The 13,485-nt window shown below is 56.9% G+C and overlaps 1 protein-coding gene across 1 annotated transcript; it reads left to right on the top strand.

The window, feature by feature from the left end:
- The first annotated feature begins 2,588 nt into the window (after positions 1 to 2,588).
- On the top strand, positions 2,589 to 9,671 carry LOC102535327 (leukocyte immunoglobulin-like receptor subfamily A member 6). The gene is made up of 13 exons (XM_072968361.1): positions 2,589 to 2,911; positions 3,068 to 3,103; positions 3,292 to 3,576; positions 3,723 to 4,025; positions 4,252 to 4,548; positions 4,768 to 5,088; positions 5,397 to 5,412; positions 6,793 to 6,920; positions 7,286 to 7,328; positions 7,411 to 7,448; positions 7,673 to 7,725; positions 8,537 to 8,620; positions 8,784 to 9,671. Exons 1-13 carry the CDS (start codon positions 2,833 to 2,835, stop codon positions 8,928 to 8,930), a joined length of 1,830 nt encoding a protein of 609 aa, XP_072824462.1. The 5' UTR covers positions 2,589 to 2,832; the 3' UTR covers positions 8,931 to 9,671.
- Positions 9,672 to 13,485: the final 3,814 nt, after the last annotated feature.

Here is a 13,485-nt window from a genome sequence, read left to right as displayed (position 1 = left end):
TAACACTATTCTCTACGGGTTAGCAAATCAAGGGAGTTGCCGCCCCCCCCCCCCTCCCCGCCAGGAGGGGTGGGATGTTATGACTCAGAATGGACCGGAGCCAGCCTGCCTGGTTTTGCTGTCACTGAGCTTTGGCAGTGCAGGGGCCTGCCCTCACACGCATGGCGGTTGTCCTGCTCCGCCAGGGACGCTGAGAGGAGGGCAGCGCGGGAAGGCGGGCCGCGCCAGCTCTCCGGAGGCCGTGACCCCGGGAGAACGGGCGTGCGCGGACCTCGGGGAGCCGCGCAGACACGGGTGCGGGGGGAGGCGGACCGGGAAGCCCGAGAGACTCCAGGGCGAGGGTCGCTCAGCAGGAAAGAGAGCGGCTAAGAAGCTGCTATGAAAGCCACTTACGGGAACCCAGCGCTTCCATAGGCACGAGCGAGTCCCCACCTGCGCTCGAACAGCGACAGCGACAACAGAGAGCAACCCTGCGGAATGAACGCAGCGAGCAACGTGCAACACCCAGCCCCCGCGAGCGCACGTCTCTCAGACGTTTCCGAAGGCTGCGAAACGCAGACGGGAGCGACTCGAGGCCTGCCGTCCGCGGGCGGCGCTGGGGCTCAGCATCGTGAGCGCGGCAGCCCTCCCGAGGCGGCGCTGCGGGCGCACGTCCGTCCCCAGAGTCCACCCACAGCTCTTCGCCTGGAACTGGACGAGTTGGCACGAGCTCCCCGCGGAGAAGTAAGACGTGAGCCTAGCTAGGGAGACGGCGCAAGAGCAGAGCCGTGCGGGCGGCGGGGACCAGCGCGCCCCGGGCCCTCGGAGGCCCGGGGAGACGGAGCCCGCGCGCGGCGGGAGAAGCGCGAGGACCGGCCGCGCTTCGCAGGCGGCTCCAGGCGGTGCGCGTCACGGACCCTGTGACTCACCTGCGACCGCGCGCTCCCGGCAGCGGGGAGGCGGCGGCGGCCACCGCGCAGGCTCAGCAGCTGCTGGAATTGCTCAGCGGAAGTGTCACGAGGAACATGCTACGCGCACGCGCTCCCAGTTCTGCCCACAAACCGATGCCGAGTTACGAAGGGCAAGTAACAGCTTCACGGTGCAGAACCCCGGGCCCGCCGAGTCAGCCCAGTCCGGAGCCCAGGTCCCCAGCGAGGAGGAACAGGGACGGTGTGGCTGGAGGGGCGTCCGCCCCAGATAGCTGGGAAGCGGTTTGGGCAAACCTTCCCTCCTGGTGCGTCCTGCTCTCTGTCTCCCCGGAGTCCCCCCCTCATCCCCCCGGGCCCCGCTCTCATCACCAGCGTGACCAAGGCTGTAAGGAAGGCGCCCAGGGGCTCCGTTCCTGCGCTCGTAACTGCCATTAATCCAAACAGGCTTCCGTGACCCAGGAGGGTCAGCAAACCGCTGACGTGTGGGAGAGGCGCTGAGCTTGCAGTAGGTAACCTCTTTTTCGTGTTGTTAGCTTACTTTACCTGCAGCTCTTCTAATATAAACTGACTATAAATGCTGATGCTGACAAACAGTAGGCAGACTCGTTGGCAGGTGTCAGAACACCGCGCCTTCCCGTCCATCCCCACGGACTTCTCACCAAGTGCCAGAAGCTGGACCACAAAGTAAACTGTGAATCTTCTGGCCGTCCAGCTCTAAACCCGGCATCGGGCTCTCTTCACTTGTTGGCACATTTGGACAACGTGTGGAGCACAGAAGCGGGGTTCATGACAGGCAGAAACTGTTTTCTGGAAAAGCAGAAGTCACACATCTTCTGTGGGACGGCAGCGGAGACTGACATGTGGTAAAAGTGTTGCTCTGCTTCCTGTGAGAACGTCAGTGTTGAAACACGCGCTGAGGGTGATGGGCACCTGCCCACGGCGTCCTCTTGGTCAGCATGGCCTTCCAGGCTACCTCTTGTCCCTTTGCTCAGCCCAGGAGACACAATAAAGTAACCGTGATTTCAAACCTCACCACCCTGCTCTGCCTGACTCCATAGAGAAGGATAGTGACTCACATTTTTATTATCATCATTTTATACTTTTCAAATGAGCCTTGAATGTCTCTCTAAAATTCTCCCAAATTCGTCTTCATACAGGCAGAGGTGGGGAGACAGTCCTGGATTATCTAAGGGGTCCCCATATCACCATAAAGGTCCCTATGAGGGAAAGAGGGAGGCAGAGGAACTGGAGGCAAAAGAAGATGAAACTTGAAAGCAGAAGTTGGAGAGATGTGAGTATCTGGCTGGCTCTGAAGACGGGAGGGGAGAAGCCACGGGACATGGAGCCTGTGGAAGCGAAAAAGGCGACGGAACGGATTCCACCCGAAGCCCTCAGGAGGAACACAGCCTGAAGGCAAGTCGGTTTTCATCCAGGGGTTTCCAGCTTGGACTTCTGCCCTCCAGCACTGCAAGGTAGTAACTCTGGGTGGCTTTAACCCACTGGCTGGCAGTGGCTGCTCTGGTACAACAGGAAGCAAATGCACGGAATATCTGTGTGGTTTGGTGGTCATCGTTCAGCTGTTTGTTGCCAATCTCAGCTCTGCAAGCGCAGGGTTTGAATCTGTCGTGTCCAGGGATGTACCTCCAGCCAGGCAGATGGCAAATCCCCAGTAAGATTGTGTTGATGCTTAGATGAAAAGGGCTTCAGGCCAGGAGGGCAGCAGCTGATGGGTCAAGCGAGGCTTCAGATGTGGTCAGAACATGTCCAGAGGCCTGCTGCCCGCCCCAGCTCTGAGGAGAGGAGGGCTTGGCTCCAGGGGAAGGGTAGTTCCCCTTCCCGTGGGGCTGCTGACGTGACAGCCCCGTGACAGGGAGGACCAGCCTCTGAGCGGACACACCCTGTGGGTCTCCGTGCTGAGGGCACCATGTCTCCTCCATCTGCACAGCCTGCACCACAGGGAGGAGGAGCCATGACCCCCACCCTCACGGCCCTGCTCTGTCTCGGTGAGATTGAGGAGGGGAGGGCGGTCCTGGTCGGGGAGGGACCCTCCCACAGCCAGGCCTGCTCTGTCAGGAGGCCCCCGGGGCTCAGGACACTCGGGGCAGGGGAGGTTCTGCTCAGGGTTCAGGGCGACTCTCTCACAGGGACCTCTCTTCCAGGGCTGAGTGTGGGCATGAGGGCCCAGGTGCAGGCAGGTGAGTCTGTGCCCAGGTGTCCCCGCTCCCCCCTCCTTATTGTGGGGACGGGCCAGCCCCTCCCCGGGCAACGGGGATGGGGAACAGCAGCTCTGGGCTGAAGGATGGGGAGGCTGGGGGCTGTGGGGCTGAGAGCTGGGGGATGGGGGTGGGAATGTCTTGTGACCCCAGCCTCTATTTCCTTCCAGGGACCCGCCCCAAACCCACCATCTGGGCTGAGCCAGGCTCTGTGATCCCCTGGTGGAGGCCCGTGACCATCTGGTGTCAGGGGACCCTGGGGGCCCGGGGGTTCCGTCTGGATAAAGAGGGAAGCCAAAACCCCTGGGACACACAGCCTCCACTGAAGCCCGGGCACAAGGCCAAGTTCTCCATCCCACATGTGACAGAGGGGCATGCAGGGAGATACCACTGTTACTATCACAGCCTCACTGGCTGGTCAGAGCCCAGTGACCCCCTGGAGCTGGTGGTGACAGGTGAGAGAACACTCAGGGGTCCCAGCCTCGGGCTCTGCCCTCAGGAAGGGGGGCTGCTCCCAGGGCCGTGCCCCTCTCACCGCCCAGCCCTGGGGGAGGTGAGGGAGCCGTGAGCCCCACTGAACAAGCGGCCCCCTTCTCTCTAGGAGCCTACAGCAAGCCCAGCCTCTCAGCCCTGCCGAGCCCCGTGGTGACCTCAGGAGGGAACGTGACCCTCCGGTGTGGCTCATGGCAGGGATTTGACAGGTTCATCCTGACTAAGGAAGGGGAAGACAAGCCCTCCGGGGCCCTGGACGCACTGTCACAGCCCAGCGGGCAGACCCAGGCCCTGTTCCCTGTGGGCCCCGTGCCCCCCAGCCCCAGGTGGACGTTCAGATGCTACGGCTGCTACAGGAGCAAACCCCAGGTGTGGTCGGCCCCCAGCGACCCCCTGGAGCTCCTGGTCTCAGGTGAGAAGTTCCATCCTGGCCCCATATGCTTTTTGAGACACAAGTAAGGTTACTGGGGTCTTTGCTCAGAGGAAGCCCCATGTGAGAGGGTGGTGGGAGGGGAGTACAGGGCTCCTGGACCAGAGACACAGAGTATGAGACACAGTGAGACCTGGGGGCCAGGATGGGAGGAGAGGGTTTATGGGAGGAACCAGCCCCTACAATCCAGGGCTGGTCTTTCCCCCAGGAGTGTCTGGGAAGCCCTCCCTCCTCACCCCGCAGGGCCCTGTTGTGACTTCTGGACAGAACCTGACCCTCCAGTGTCGCTCTGATATCGGCTATGACAGATTCACTCTGTCCAAAGAGGGGGGTCAGGACCTCCCCCAGCGCCCTGGCCGGCAGCCCCAGGCTGGGCTCTCTCAAGCCGACTTCCCCCTGGGCTGGGTGAGCGGCCTCCATGGGGGCCGGTACAGATGCTACGGGGGACACAACCTCTCCTCCGAGTGGTCGGCCCCCAGCGACCCCCTGGACATCCTGGTGGCAGGTGAGGAGCCAGCGGGTCAGTCAGGGACCCAGACTCTGCACAGGCCCTGCTGGGGGAGCCCCAAGTGTGATGCTGGATCAAGGGGTGGGGACCCCGGGGAGGGAGAGGCAGGGAAAGACAGGGGGTGGGCAGGAGATGAGGGTCCTCAGAGAGACCCTGCTCACTCTCAGCTCAGAACCAGGTGGGCCGGCAGCCCCTCACCCCGCTCTCTGTCTCTAGGACAGTTCCATGATACCCCCGCCCTCTCGGTGCAGCCGGGCCCCACGGTAGCCTCAGGAGAGAGTGTGACCCTGCTGTGTCAGTCAAGGCTCTCCAGAGACACCTTCCTTCTGTCTAAGGAGGGGGCAGCCCATCCCCCGCTGCGTCTTAGATCAAAGTTCCAAGGTGGGCAGTACCGGGCCGAATTCTCCCTGAGTCCTGTGACCACAGCCCATGGGGGGACCTACAGGTGCTACAGCTCACTCAACAGTGACCCCTACCTGCTGTCATTCCCCAGTTACCCCCTGGAGCTCCTGGTCTCAGGTGAGGGGCCCCAGCCTTGTCCTCTCTGTGTGCCGATGGTCAGCTCTGAAGGAGACCCCCTTTCGAGGATGGGAGTGAGGGGGGCTCAAAAGGAGGGTCAACCCAGGAGGGATTCGCCCTTCAGAGGGACGGAGGGAAACAGGGCCTTCCCACCCTGCCCTTCCCACGTCCCCGTCACCAGGCCTCAGGTGGGAGGAGGGAGGAAGCTGGGGTGGCCCCAGGGCAGGTACAGCAGAAGAGTGTGAGCAGAGATGGGGTCCCTGGGGAAGCTCCAGCCCCTCACTCAAGGACAGGCCTTTTACCCAGGATCCTCTGGGAACCCCCAGCCCCACCCAAGGGCCCAACTGCACACGGGAGAGTCCCTGGGGCCTCTACCCAGTGAGTGGACACCTCGCTCCAGGCCTGTCTCTCGAGGTCCTCACTGATCTGACTCCTGCTCTCAGTCTCAGCACAGCTTGTGTCCCCGGGGGTATGGGGCTGGGAGCCGGGCAGAGATGCGGGGGGACCACAGGGCTCCGGGGGCTCTCAGGCCGTGTGGATGAAGGGTGGGGGTCATGGAGAGGAAATGTTGGGTCCAGCCTGGGAGAGAAGTAGCCCCCGGCCCTCACCCCTGTCCTGACCCCCACGAGGCCCTGAGAACTGGCTCCTCCCTCCCATGAAGTCAGGCCCACAGACACGTAAGTGAGGGTCTCCGTGGGAGGTGGTGGTGGGTACTTGGGGGGCAGGGCTGAGTGATGCCCTCAGTTCAGGCACCTCTGGAGACGCGGACTTGGAGACCCCCTTCCCCTGCCTGGGCCTCAGTTTCCCCATGTGTAAAAGATGAGAACTGGCTCAGAGCTTATATTTCCTTCAGTGCTCACTTCTGGCTGTGACCCCCCGGGAGGGGCGGCCTCACAGGGAGGCCCCAGGATGTGACCTAACGGGTCTGTCCCCTCTGCAGTGGTGACGCTGACACTGTACTGGGGAGAGGGAAGGGGCAGGACAGTGGTCTGGGGCGTCCAGCCCTTTCCCTTCAGCTCAGGGAGCTCAGCCCGAGGGGAAGGGGCACGGGCTGGAGTCAGACCCCGCGTCGAGTCCCAGCTCTGCTGCTCCTGCCGTGCGACCCGGGCAGGTGGCTTCTGCGTCTCGGGTTCATGGTCTGTGGGCTCCCTGGTCCCACCGTGCTCACAGGCTGCTGTGACATGAGGTGAAAGACGGCCTGAGCTTCCCAGAACTCAGGAGGGCAGACCCCCAGCTCAGCCTGAACCTTCCCAGGGGCGTCAGGGCCCCATAGGGCGGTTCGGACCCTGGGGAGGGATGCAGAGTCCACCCCCCCAGCCTGCCCTCCCCGAGTCCCTGCTGCAGCGGGGGAGGGGCGGGTAACAAGGAAGGACCCTCAGCTCCCGAAGAGACTCTCCAGGCCCCCCCACTGATGAGGAGCCCCCAGAAATGAAGCTGGTGTCCACCTGGGGGGCAGCACAAGGGGGCTTCAGGGAGCCCACAGTCTTGGGATCCAGCCAGCGCTGCCACACCAAGGCTGGGTGACCTGGGGCTCATGACTTTCCCCTCTGTGCTTCAGTTTTCTCGTCTGCAAAAAGGGTTGAGTAGAGGCGATGATGATCAAGCAAGGGGGGGTTCCATGATTGTTCTGAGGGTTAGAGGAGATGAATGCATGGACCCCAGCACGCACCCGGCACACAGCAGGCGCTCAGTTAAATGGCACCACTGGCTCATTCATGACGTCCCTGGTGCCCCAGGTGTCAAATCGTACCTGAACGTTCTGATCGGGGTCTCGGCGGCCTTCATCCTGCTGCTCCTCCTCCTCCTCTTCCTCCTCATCCTTTGGCGTCACAGCAGACGCAGGAAGTCGGGTGAGTAGGGAACGGGGGACCCAGGCCACAGGAGGAGGCGGGCTTAAGGCAGAACCAGAGGTGGGCGAGGGCAGCTTAGCCAAAGCGGAACCAGAGGTGGGCGAGGGCAGCTTAGAAAAGAGTGTCCAGAATCTGAAACGTGAACACGTAAAATGAAAGCACCTAACGGCAGCTCGCCTGCACAAATGTAAGGGTTTCCATCCTTTTCAATCCCATGAAGCACTGAAACACACGTGCAAGTGTGAGTTAAGGCTTCCTTCTTCCCTCTTGCCCCGCGCGCAGAGGGCGGGGACCGTGGCATCCCCGGGGCTGAGGCCGCCCACCTGACCCAGCCCAGGCACAGGCTGATTTCTAACTCCCTGCAGGGGCTGCAGACCCCGAGCCCAAGGACAGAGGCCTGCAGAGCAGGTAACTCCTGCCCCGACGACCCCCAGACTCCCGCCCCACCCGCAGCCCCCATGGCCCCCTAACACTCCCGTCTCCTCCCCAGCTCCAGCCCAGCTGCCGACGCCCAGGACCAGAACCTCTGTGAGGAGAAGAGGAGGGCGGCCCTGGGGGGTGGGCACACAGATTTCTGTAGGCAATGCGGGAGGGTAGGTTGGGAAGGTGCGGGGATGAGGGTTGAGGCCTGAAATCCCACATCACCTCAGCCCTGGGTCCCAGTGGCCCTTCTGGGGGCAGGGCAGGGGTCCAGCCCTCAGAGATCTCAGGGAATCCGGGCAAGCGTCACACCCCCTGTTCTGCCCCAGCAGATGCCGCCGTGAACGACACACAGCCTGCGGAGGGGGTGCAGCTGGACCATCAGGTGAGGCCCCTGCTCCCGTCCAGGCCACCAGAGACCTTCTTGTTGCCAGACTTAGTCCCACGGACACTCCTCTGTCTTCACATCCCAGCTCCCAGCGGTCCCACACTGACCTCTCCTGGGCTGCCTGGTCATGTCCTGCTCTGACTCCACCCCTCCCGTTTTCTTGTGACCTCATGGCCCCTCCTTCGGGGTTCCCGGTCCTGGCTCCTCGTCCTCTGTCTGACCTTCTGCTTTGGAGTGTAGCCCCAGGTCTCAAGAGGATGCATGAATAAGTGAACCTCCCCAGATCCCCTAGGCTCCCCTTCATTCATTCACCCAGCAAAGGTGCACAGGGCGAGCACTAGCCCCCCGGCTCCCTGGTGGTGCTGCAGGTGCAGCCGTGAGCACACTGTGTCCACACTCCTCGAGCTCACCTGGTGGGTGAGGGAGACTATATGCAAATAAGCAGGCAGTGCCCTAGAATGCAAGGTCCTGATAGGGAAAGTAAAGCAAGAGAAGGAGACAGAGAGCATGGGGGGGGGTGGGGCAGCAAGTGCAAAGGTCGTGAGGCAGGGACACGCTTTTGCAGGAAGATGGGCCATGTGGCTGGAGCCAAATGAGCAAGAGATAATGTGTTAACACAGAAATCAGAACCGTAGAGAGCAGCCAGAGACGCCAAGTTGTCAGGAAGCCCCTGGAGATTCCGTCAGGAAAGCGACCTGAAGTCATCTAAGGTTTTAAAGCATCACTCTGGCAACAGAGTGGAAAACTCACTGGAGGAGATCCCAGTGGGTCCAAGAGGTGCTGCTCCTGTCTCACTGTCTCCCTCCAGCAGAACAGGCCGGATGGAGGCCCCCGAGGTGGGACGCACCCTCAGGGAGGGACGTACGCCCAGGTGATCAAGATCAAGCCTAGGGTGAGGAATTGCCACCTGTCTTTCTCCCCTGTTGGGGGGACTGCTGGACACAAAGGACAGACAAGTGGAAGAGGACAGGCAGAGGGACAGTCAAGCGGGTCCCATCCTCTCCAGTCTCCTGGCTTCCCCCAACCTCATGCTTCTGACCCCCCACCAACTACAGGCTGCAGCATCTGAAGCCCCCCAGGATGTGACCTACGCCCAGCTGACCCACTCAACCCTCAGACGGGAGACGATTGCAGCCCCTCCCTCCCAGTCGGGGGAGCCCCCCGCAGAGCCCAGCGTGTACGCCACACTAGCCATCCACTAGCCCAGGGGACCCAGAGCCCGCGCTCTGGGGGGGAGACTGCAGGGACGCCGGAAGGTGCAGAAGCTGCCCTTGGTGGACACCACCTGATGGCCACCAGCCGACCTGGGCTCCTAACACAGACCCAGGGGCCCCTGGGCCCTTTGAGAGTCACTTGATTCTACCTTCAAAGATAACTAACATCCCTACATTTTGGAAATAATGCAAGAGACTTCTCAGTTTCAGTATGTGAACTGAAAACCAAAGGAAAAGAGCGAGCATGTTTTCAATGAATGATAGCATAAATATTACACGTCAAACCAATGAACTGAGAAAATTAAGAACCATGAATAAATAGATAAGAAAAGCCTAAAAAAATCAGTAACCTAATGATTCATACCAAGAATTTAGGGAAAAAACAGCTAATTCTTCTAAATGAAGGTAGAAGGAGAGGACTAATAATGACAAGTCTAGCGACAAATGAGGACAAAAAAAGTGGAGAAAAATCAATTAAGGGGAAAAAATTCATTCTTGAAAACATTGTAAACCTAGCCACAACAGCCAAGGGAAAAGAGAGAAGACACACATTTCTACAACCAGGAAGGAAACTGCAGACAGCATGACAAGTCCTTTGTAACAACAGTAACAGAACATTGTCAACAATGTGACGTCAATATGTAGAAAATGTAGATGAAACAGATGTCTTCAAATGTACAATTTACCACATGGACATAAGAATAAATGGAAAATCTCTATCACCTTAAATACATTGAGTCTGTAATCAAAAATCACCCCACGACTGAATTATGTCAAATCTAAAAAAGTCAAACTGAGAGAGAGATTAGAAAGGTGGTTACTGGGGTTGCAGCAAGCGGGAAGGGGAGGTGTTGGTCAGGGCGTGCAAAGTTCCAGTTACGAAACAAGTAAGTTCGGGGACTTAATGTACAGCCTGGTGATTAGAGCTGACAGCACTGTATCCTATTCTTGAGCGTCGTGAAGAGAGTGGACGTTAAATGTTCTCACCACAAAAAAGAAATGGCAACTATGTGACGGGATGGAGGTGTTAAGTGATGCTACGCTGTTGATCATTCTGCAGCGTGTAAGCGTTCAGGACGCTTCATCTGTGATTGCTTCCAAACACCTGTGCACCTACGAAACACCCCACCGCCTGCGCGTGCGCACACGTGCGCGCGTGCGCACACACACACACACACACACACACTCCAAAACTGCACAAATCTCTCCTGAGAATAGAGAAAGAAGAAATACATGGCAACACATTTTATCAGGCCAGGAACATATTCACACCAAAACCTGGCAAGGGATTGAGAAAACGGGAAAGTCACGGGGAGATTTCTCATGTGAGCTCTGCTGCAAATCTCTAAACAGAGTATTCACAGAGAAGATTTAGTCATCTATAAAAAGGACATAGTGCATGACTATACTGTGGGGCTTTTTTTTGAAGGATACAGTAGCTTAAGATTTTTTTTTAAATCCATCAATGTAATTTAACACATTATTCAAACAAGCAAAAAATAATCATCTCAACAGATGCAGACGAGTCTTTTGATAAAATATACCAGCAATTCCTAATGAAAATAAAAACTTATCAGCAACAGAAGGGCGTTTCCTGTACCGGATGAGGGCATGTTTGACCATCAACACTGGACATCGTTAGTAAAGGTGAGAACCTGAAACCCTTCCTCTGTAATTGGCAATGGTGCAAATATGTTCCCTGTGACCCCTTCTGTGACCACGGCCCTGGAGGTCCCAACCAATTCAGTAAAGCAAAGCGGTAAGCTCTGAAGTGGGTAAGAATAATGCTGCATCAGTCAGTGATTACACGGTTGTGTGCAGAGAAATTCCAAAATAATGTAAGATGTTCTATCTATCAAATTACAAAGGCATTTTCCAGCATCGCTGGATACATGGCCAATATAGAGAATTGCATTTCAGACTTTTGGTTCTGGACTGAGATGAAGTAACTGAACATCTCGCTGTTCCCCGACTTCATACCAGTGAGCCTGACTGTATACTCCTGACCTCCCAGAACTGTAAGACAGTAAATTTGTGTTGTTTTAATCCACTGAATTTGTGGTAATTTGTGGTAACTGGAAACCAGTACATCCCTTAAATTTTCTTTTGATTAGTGTTTGTATAGTTCATTTTTTAGTCTTCCTCTTTATTTAATGTGGTAAAATATACATCCCGTAACACTTATCACCATGTAAACATTATTAAAGTGTAGGATTCAGTGGCCGTAAGTACATTTACCATGTTGGGCAATCATGACCACTATCCATTTTCCGGAACAGTTTCATTATCACAAACAGAATCTCTGCCCCCATTAAACAGCAGCCCCCGTGCCCCCTTCCCCCGCCCCTGCCGCCTCCACTCTAGGTCCTGCTGGTGGGGATCTGGGCACTCTAGGCAGTTTGTGTAAGTGAAATGGTACCATATGTGACATTTTTTGCCTGGTTTATTTCACTTCAAATGATGTTTCCAAGGTTCATCCACATTGTTCATTCTTTTAAGCTGTCTGCATCATTGTAGTAGAGGTGACTTTCTTCTGAACTGCATGATGCTGGGTCTTGCTTGTGGTTGTTTTTCTTAAACCAATCCTAGACTCTCTGTCTTTTAACTGCTGTGTTTAGTCCACTTACATACATTTACTGATAAGATTGTTATTTAGGTTGCTTTTTAATGTTTTTGTCTGCCTGCCCTACTTGTTTGTTCTTCTATTTATCCTTCCCTGCCTTTTCTGGATTTAAAAAATATTTTTAGCATTCTGTTGTACTGTCTCTTTTGGTGCTGTCACTGTGCCTCCTTGGATGCTGTTTAAGCGGCTGTTCGAGAGAGTATCATGCGCACACCTGACGTGACAGTCCAGTGAGAGGAGTATTTTATACCTTCAAGGGAAATGTGAAAACCTTACACACACACACACCTCCCTCTTCCCTCGCCGCATTACGCTGTAGTCGTTGTATGTATTGTATCTATGCACACTTCCGGGGTGTGTCGGGGACTGCGGAACCAGGTCCAGGAGGCTGAGTTCTCCCCAGTCCTCCTGATTCAGCCTTCTGATCCCCCCATCCCAATGACCTGGGGGGGCACAGCAGGTCTGAGCTGGCGATGGCCAGTCTGGGGATGACCTTGGAGTGACATCTGGGGACACTGAGGGCAGAAGGGCACCCCTGACACTTCAGGTCTGACTCCTTTCCAGGTGTCCTCCCCGAACCCTCCATCTGGGCTGACCCAGGCCCCACGGTCACCAAGGGGATCTGGTGTCAGTGGTCCCTGCAAGCTGATGTGTACTGTCTGTATGAGGGAGGGTCTCTGGACCCGTGGATACGGGGCCTCACAGGACTGCAGTAACAAGGCCAGTTCCCCCTTTAAATCCAGGAACTCAGGCACTGCAGGGCTGTACCAGTGTGCACATCACAGCAGGGATGGTCGGTCAGGGTGGGGTGACCCCCTGCCCCTGGCAGTGACAGGTAACAGGGAGGGGCCCCGGCCCCTCCCACTGTGGGCTCCTCCTCACAGGCAGAGGGGGCAGAGTGTGGGCTCAGGGGGACCTCTCCCATCACAGTCCCCCTTTAACACAGCCCTTCCTCCTCCCTCAGGGGTACGGAGCACCTCATTTTGCTTGTTTCTAGTCAATACCACTATCTAGATGACAACTAAATGAATAATTAGAGGTTATGGTAATTGTAATCCTTGCTCCTAGAAACATTGCCTTGTTGTGTTATAGATATGCCACCATGTATTCTTAAAAATAATGGATTTGTAGATAGAAGAAAATAAAGTGAAAATATAAAACGTGGAAATATAAAATCCTGAGTCAGATACAAAAAAAAAAAAAAAGAGCTGGGTGAGATGGAGAAACGGAGTGGCAGACCCAGCCTCTGCTCCTTCACGTTCCTGGTTCTCAGGACAGACTGAAACCCCACAGGCTCAACTTTGCCTCCTAATTGGATGCAGCTGAGATAACGGATGTGCTCCCTCTGGGACTCAGGTTGGCACGGCGAGTTCTAGAGACTCATTCGAGACCAGAGGTCACCTAAGCATCTCTACGTCTCACCTGTACCTGCCTTTGTTTGTCCTCAGGAGTGACTGACAGCTCAGCCCATCACAAACATGTCCGACTGCAGGGGTGGTGACGGGCAGGAGGAAGGCTCGGTGCAGGCTGGGCTCCGAGGGCACGGCTGTCCCGCCGAAGGCAGGCGCCTGGTGGGCACACGGGGCTCCTGGGCGACCCGGGTCTGCTCTGACCCCTCTGAGTCCTGTAACCACAACTTCTAGTCACATCCCCAGGACCGCACGGTGGAGAATCTCATCCAGGTGGACGTGGCTGGCTTGATGCTGTTGGCCCTCTAGATTCTGCTATTTCAGGCGGGACACGGCCAGAGAAGGACCCAAGATGCAGCCAGGAGGTGAACACAAGAGACAACAAGCCCGCCATTTGGTGAGGCAGATCCTTGCGTGATTGGAAGGTTCTGGAGGAAAACCTGCAGCGTAAATTGAGGGAACTGTCTGTTGAGAGTTTCAAGGGGTGCGGACGCTGGCAGGCTGGGAGCGC

Source organism: Vicugna pacos, chromosome 9, assembly GCF_048564905.1.
Source record: "Vicugna pacos chromosome 9, VicPac4, whole genome shotgun sequence".
Lineage (NCBI taxonomy): Eukaryota > Metazoa > Chordata > Mammalia > Artiodactyla > Camelidae > Vicugna > Vicugna pacos.
Note: the sequence above shows the minus strand (reverse complement) of the source record. Positions and strands in the feature narration are given on the sequence as shown.

Coding starts and splice junctions, on each gene's coding strand:
- LOC102535327 (XM_072968361.1), top strand. CDS start 2,833: ATGTCTCCTCCATCTGCACAGCCTGCACCACAGGGAGGAGGAGCCATG. Junction 4,026..4,251: donor CCTGGAGCTCCTGGTCTCAG/GTGAGAAGTTCC, acceptor TCTTTCCCCCAG/GAGTGTCTGGGAAGCCCTCC. Junction 6,921..7,285: donor CAGCAGACGCAGGAAGTCGG/GTGAGTAGGGAA, acceptor AACTCCCTGCAG/GGGCTGCAGACCCCGAGCCC.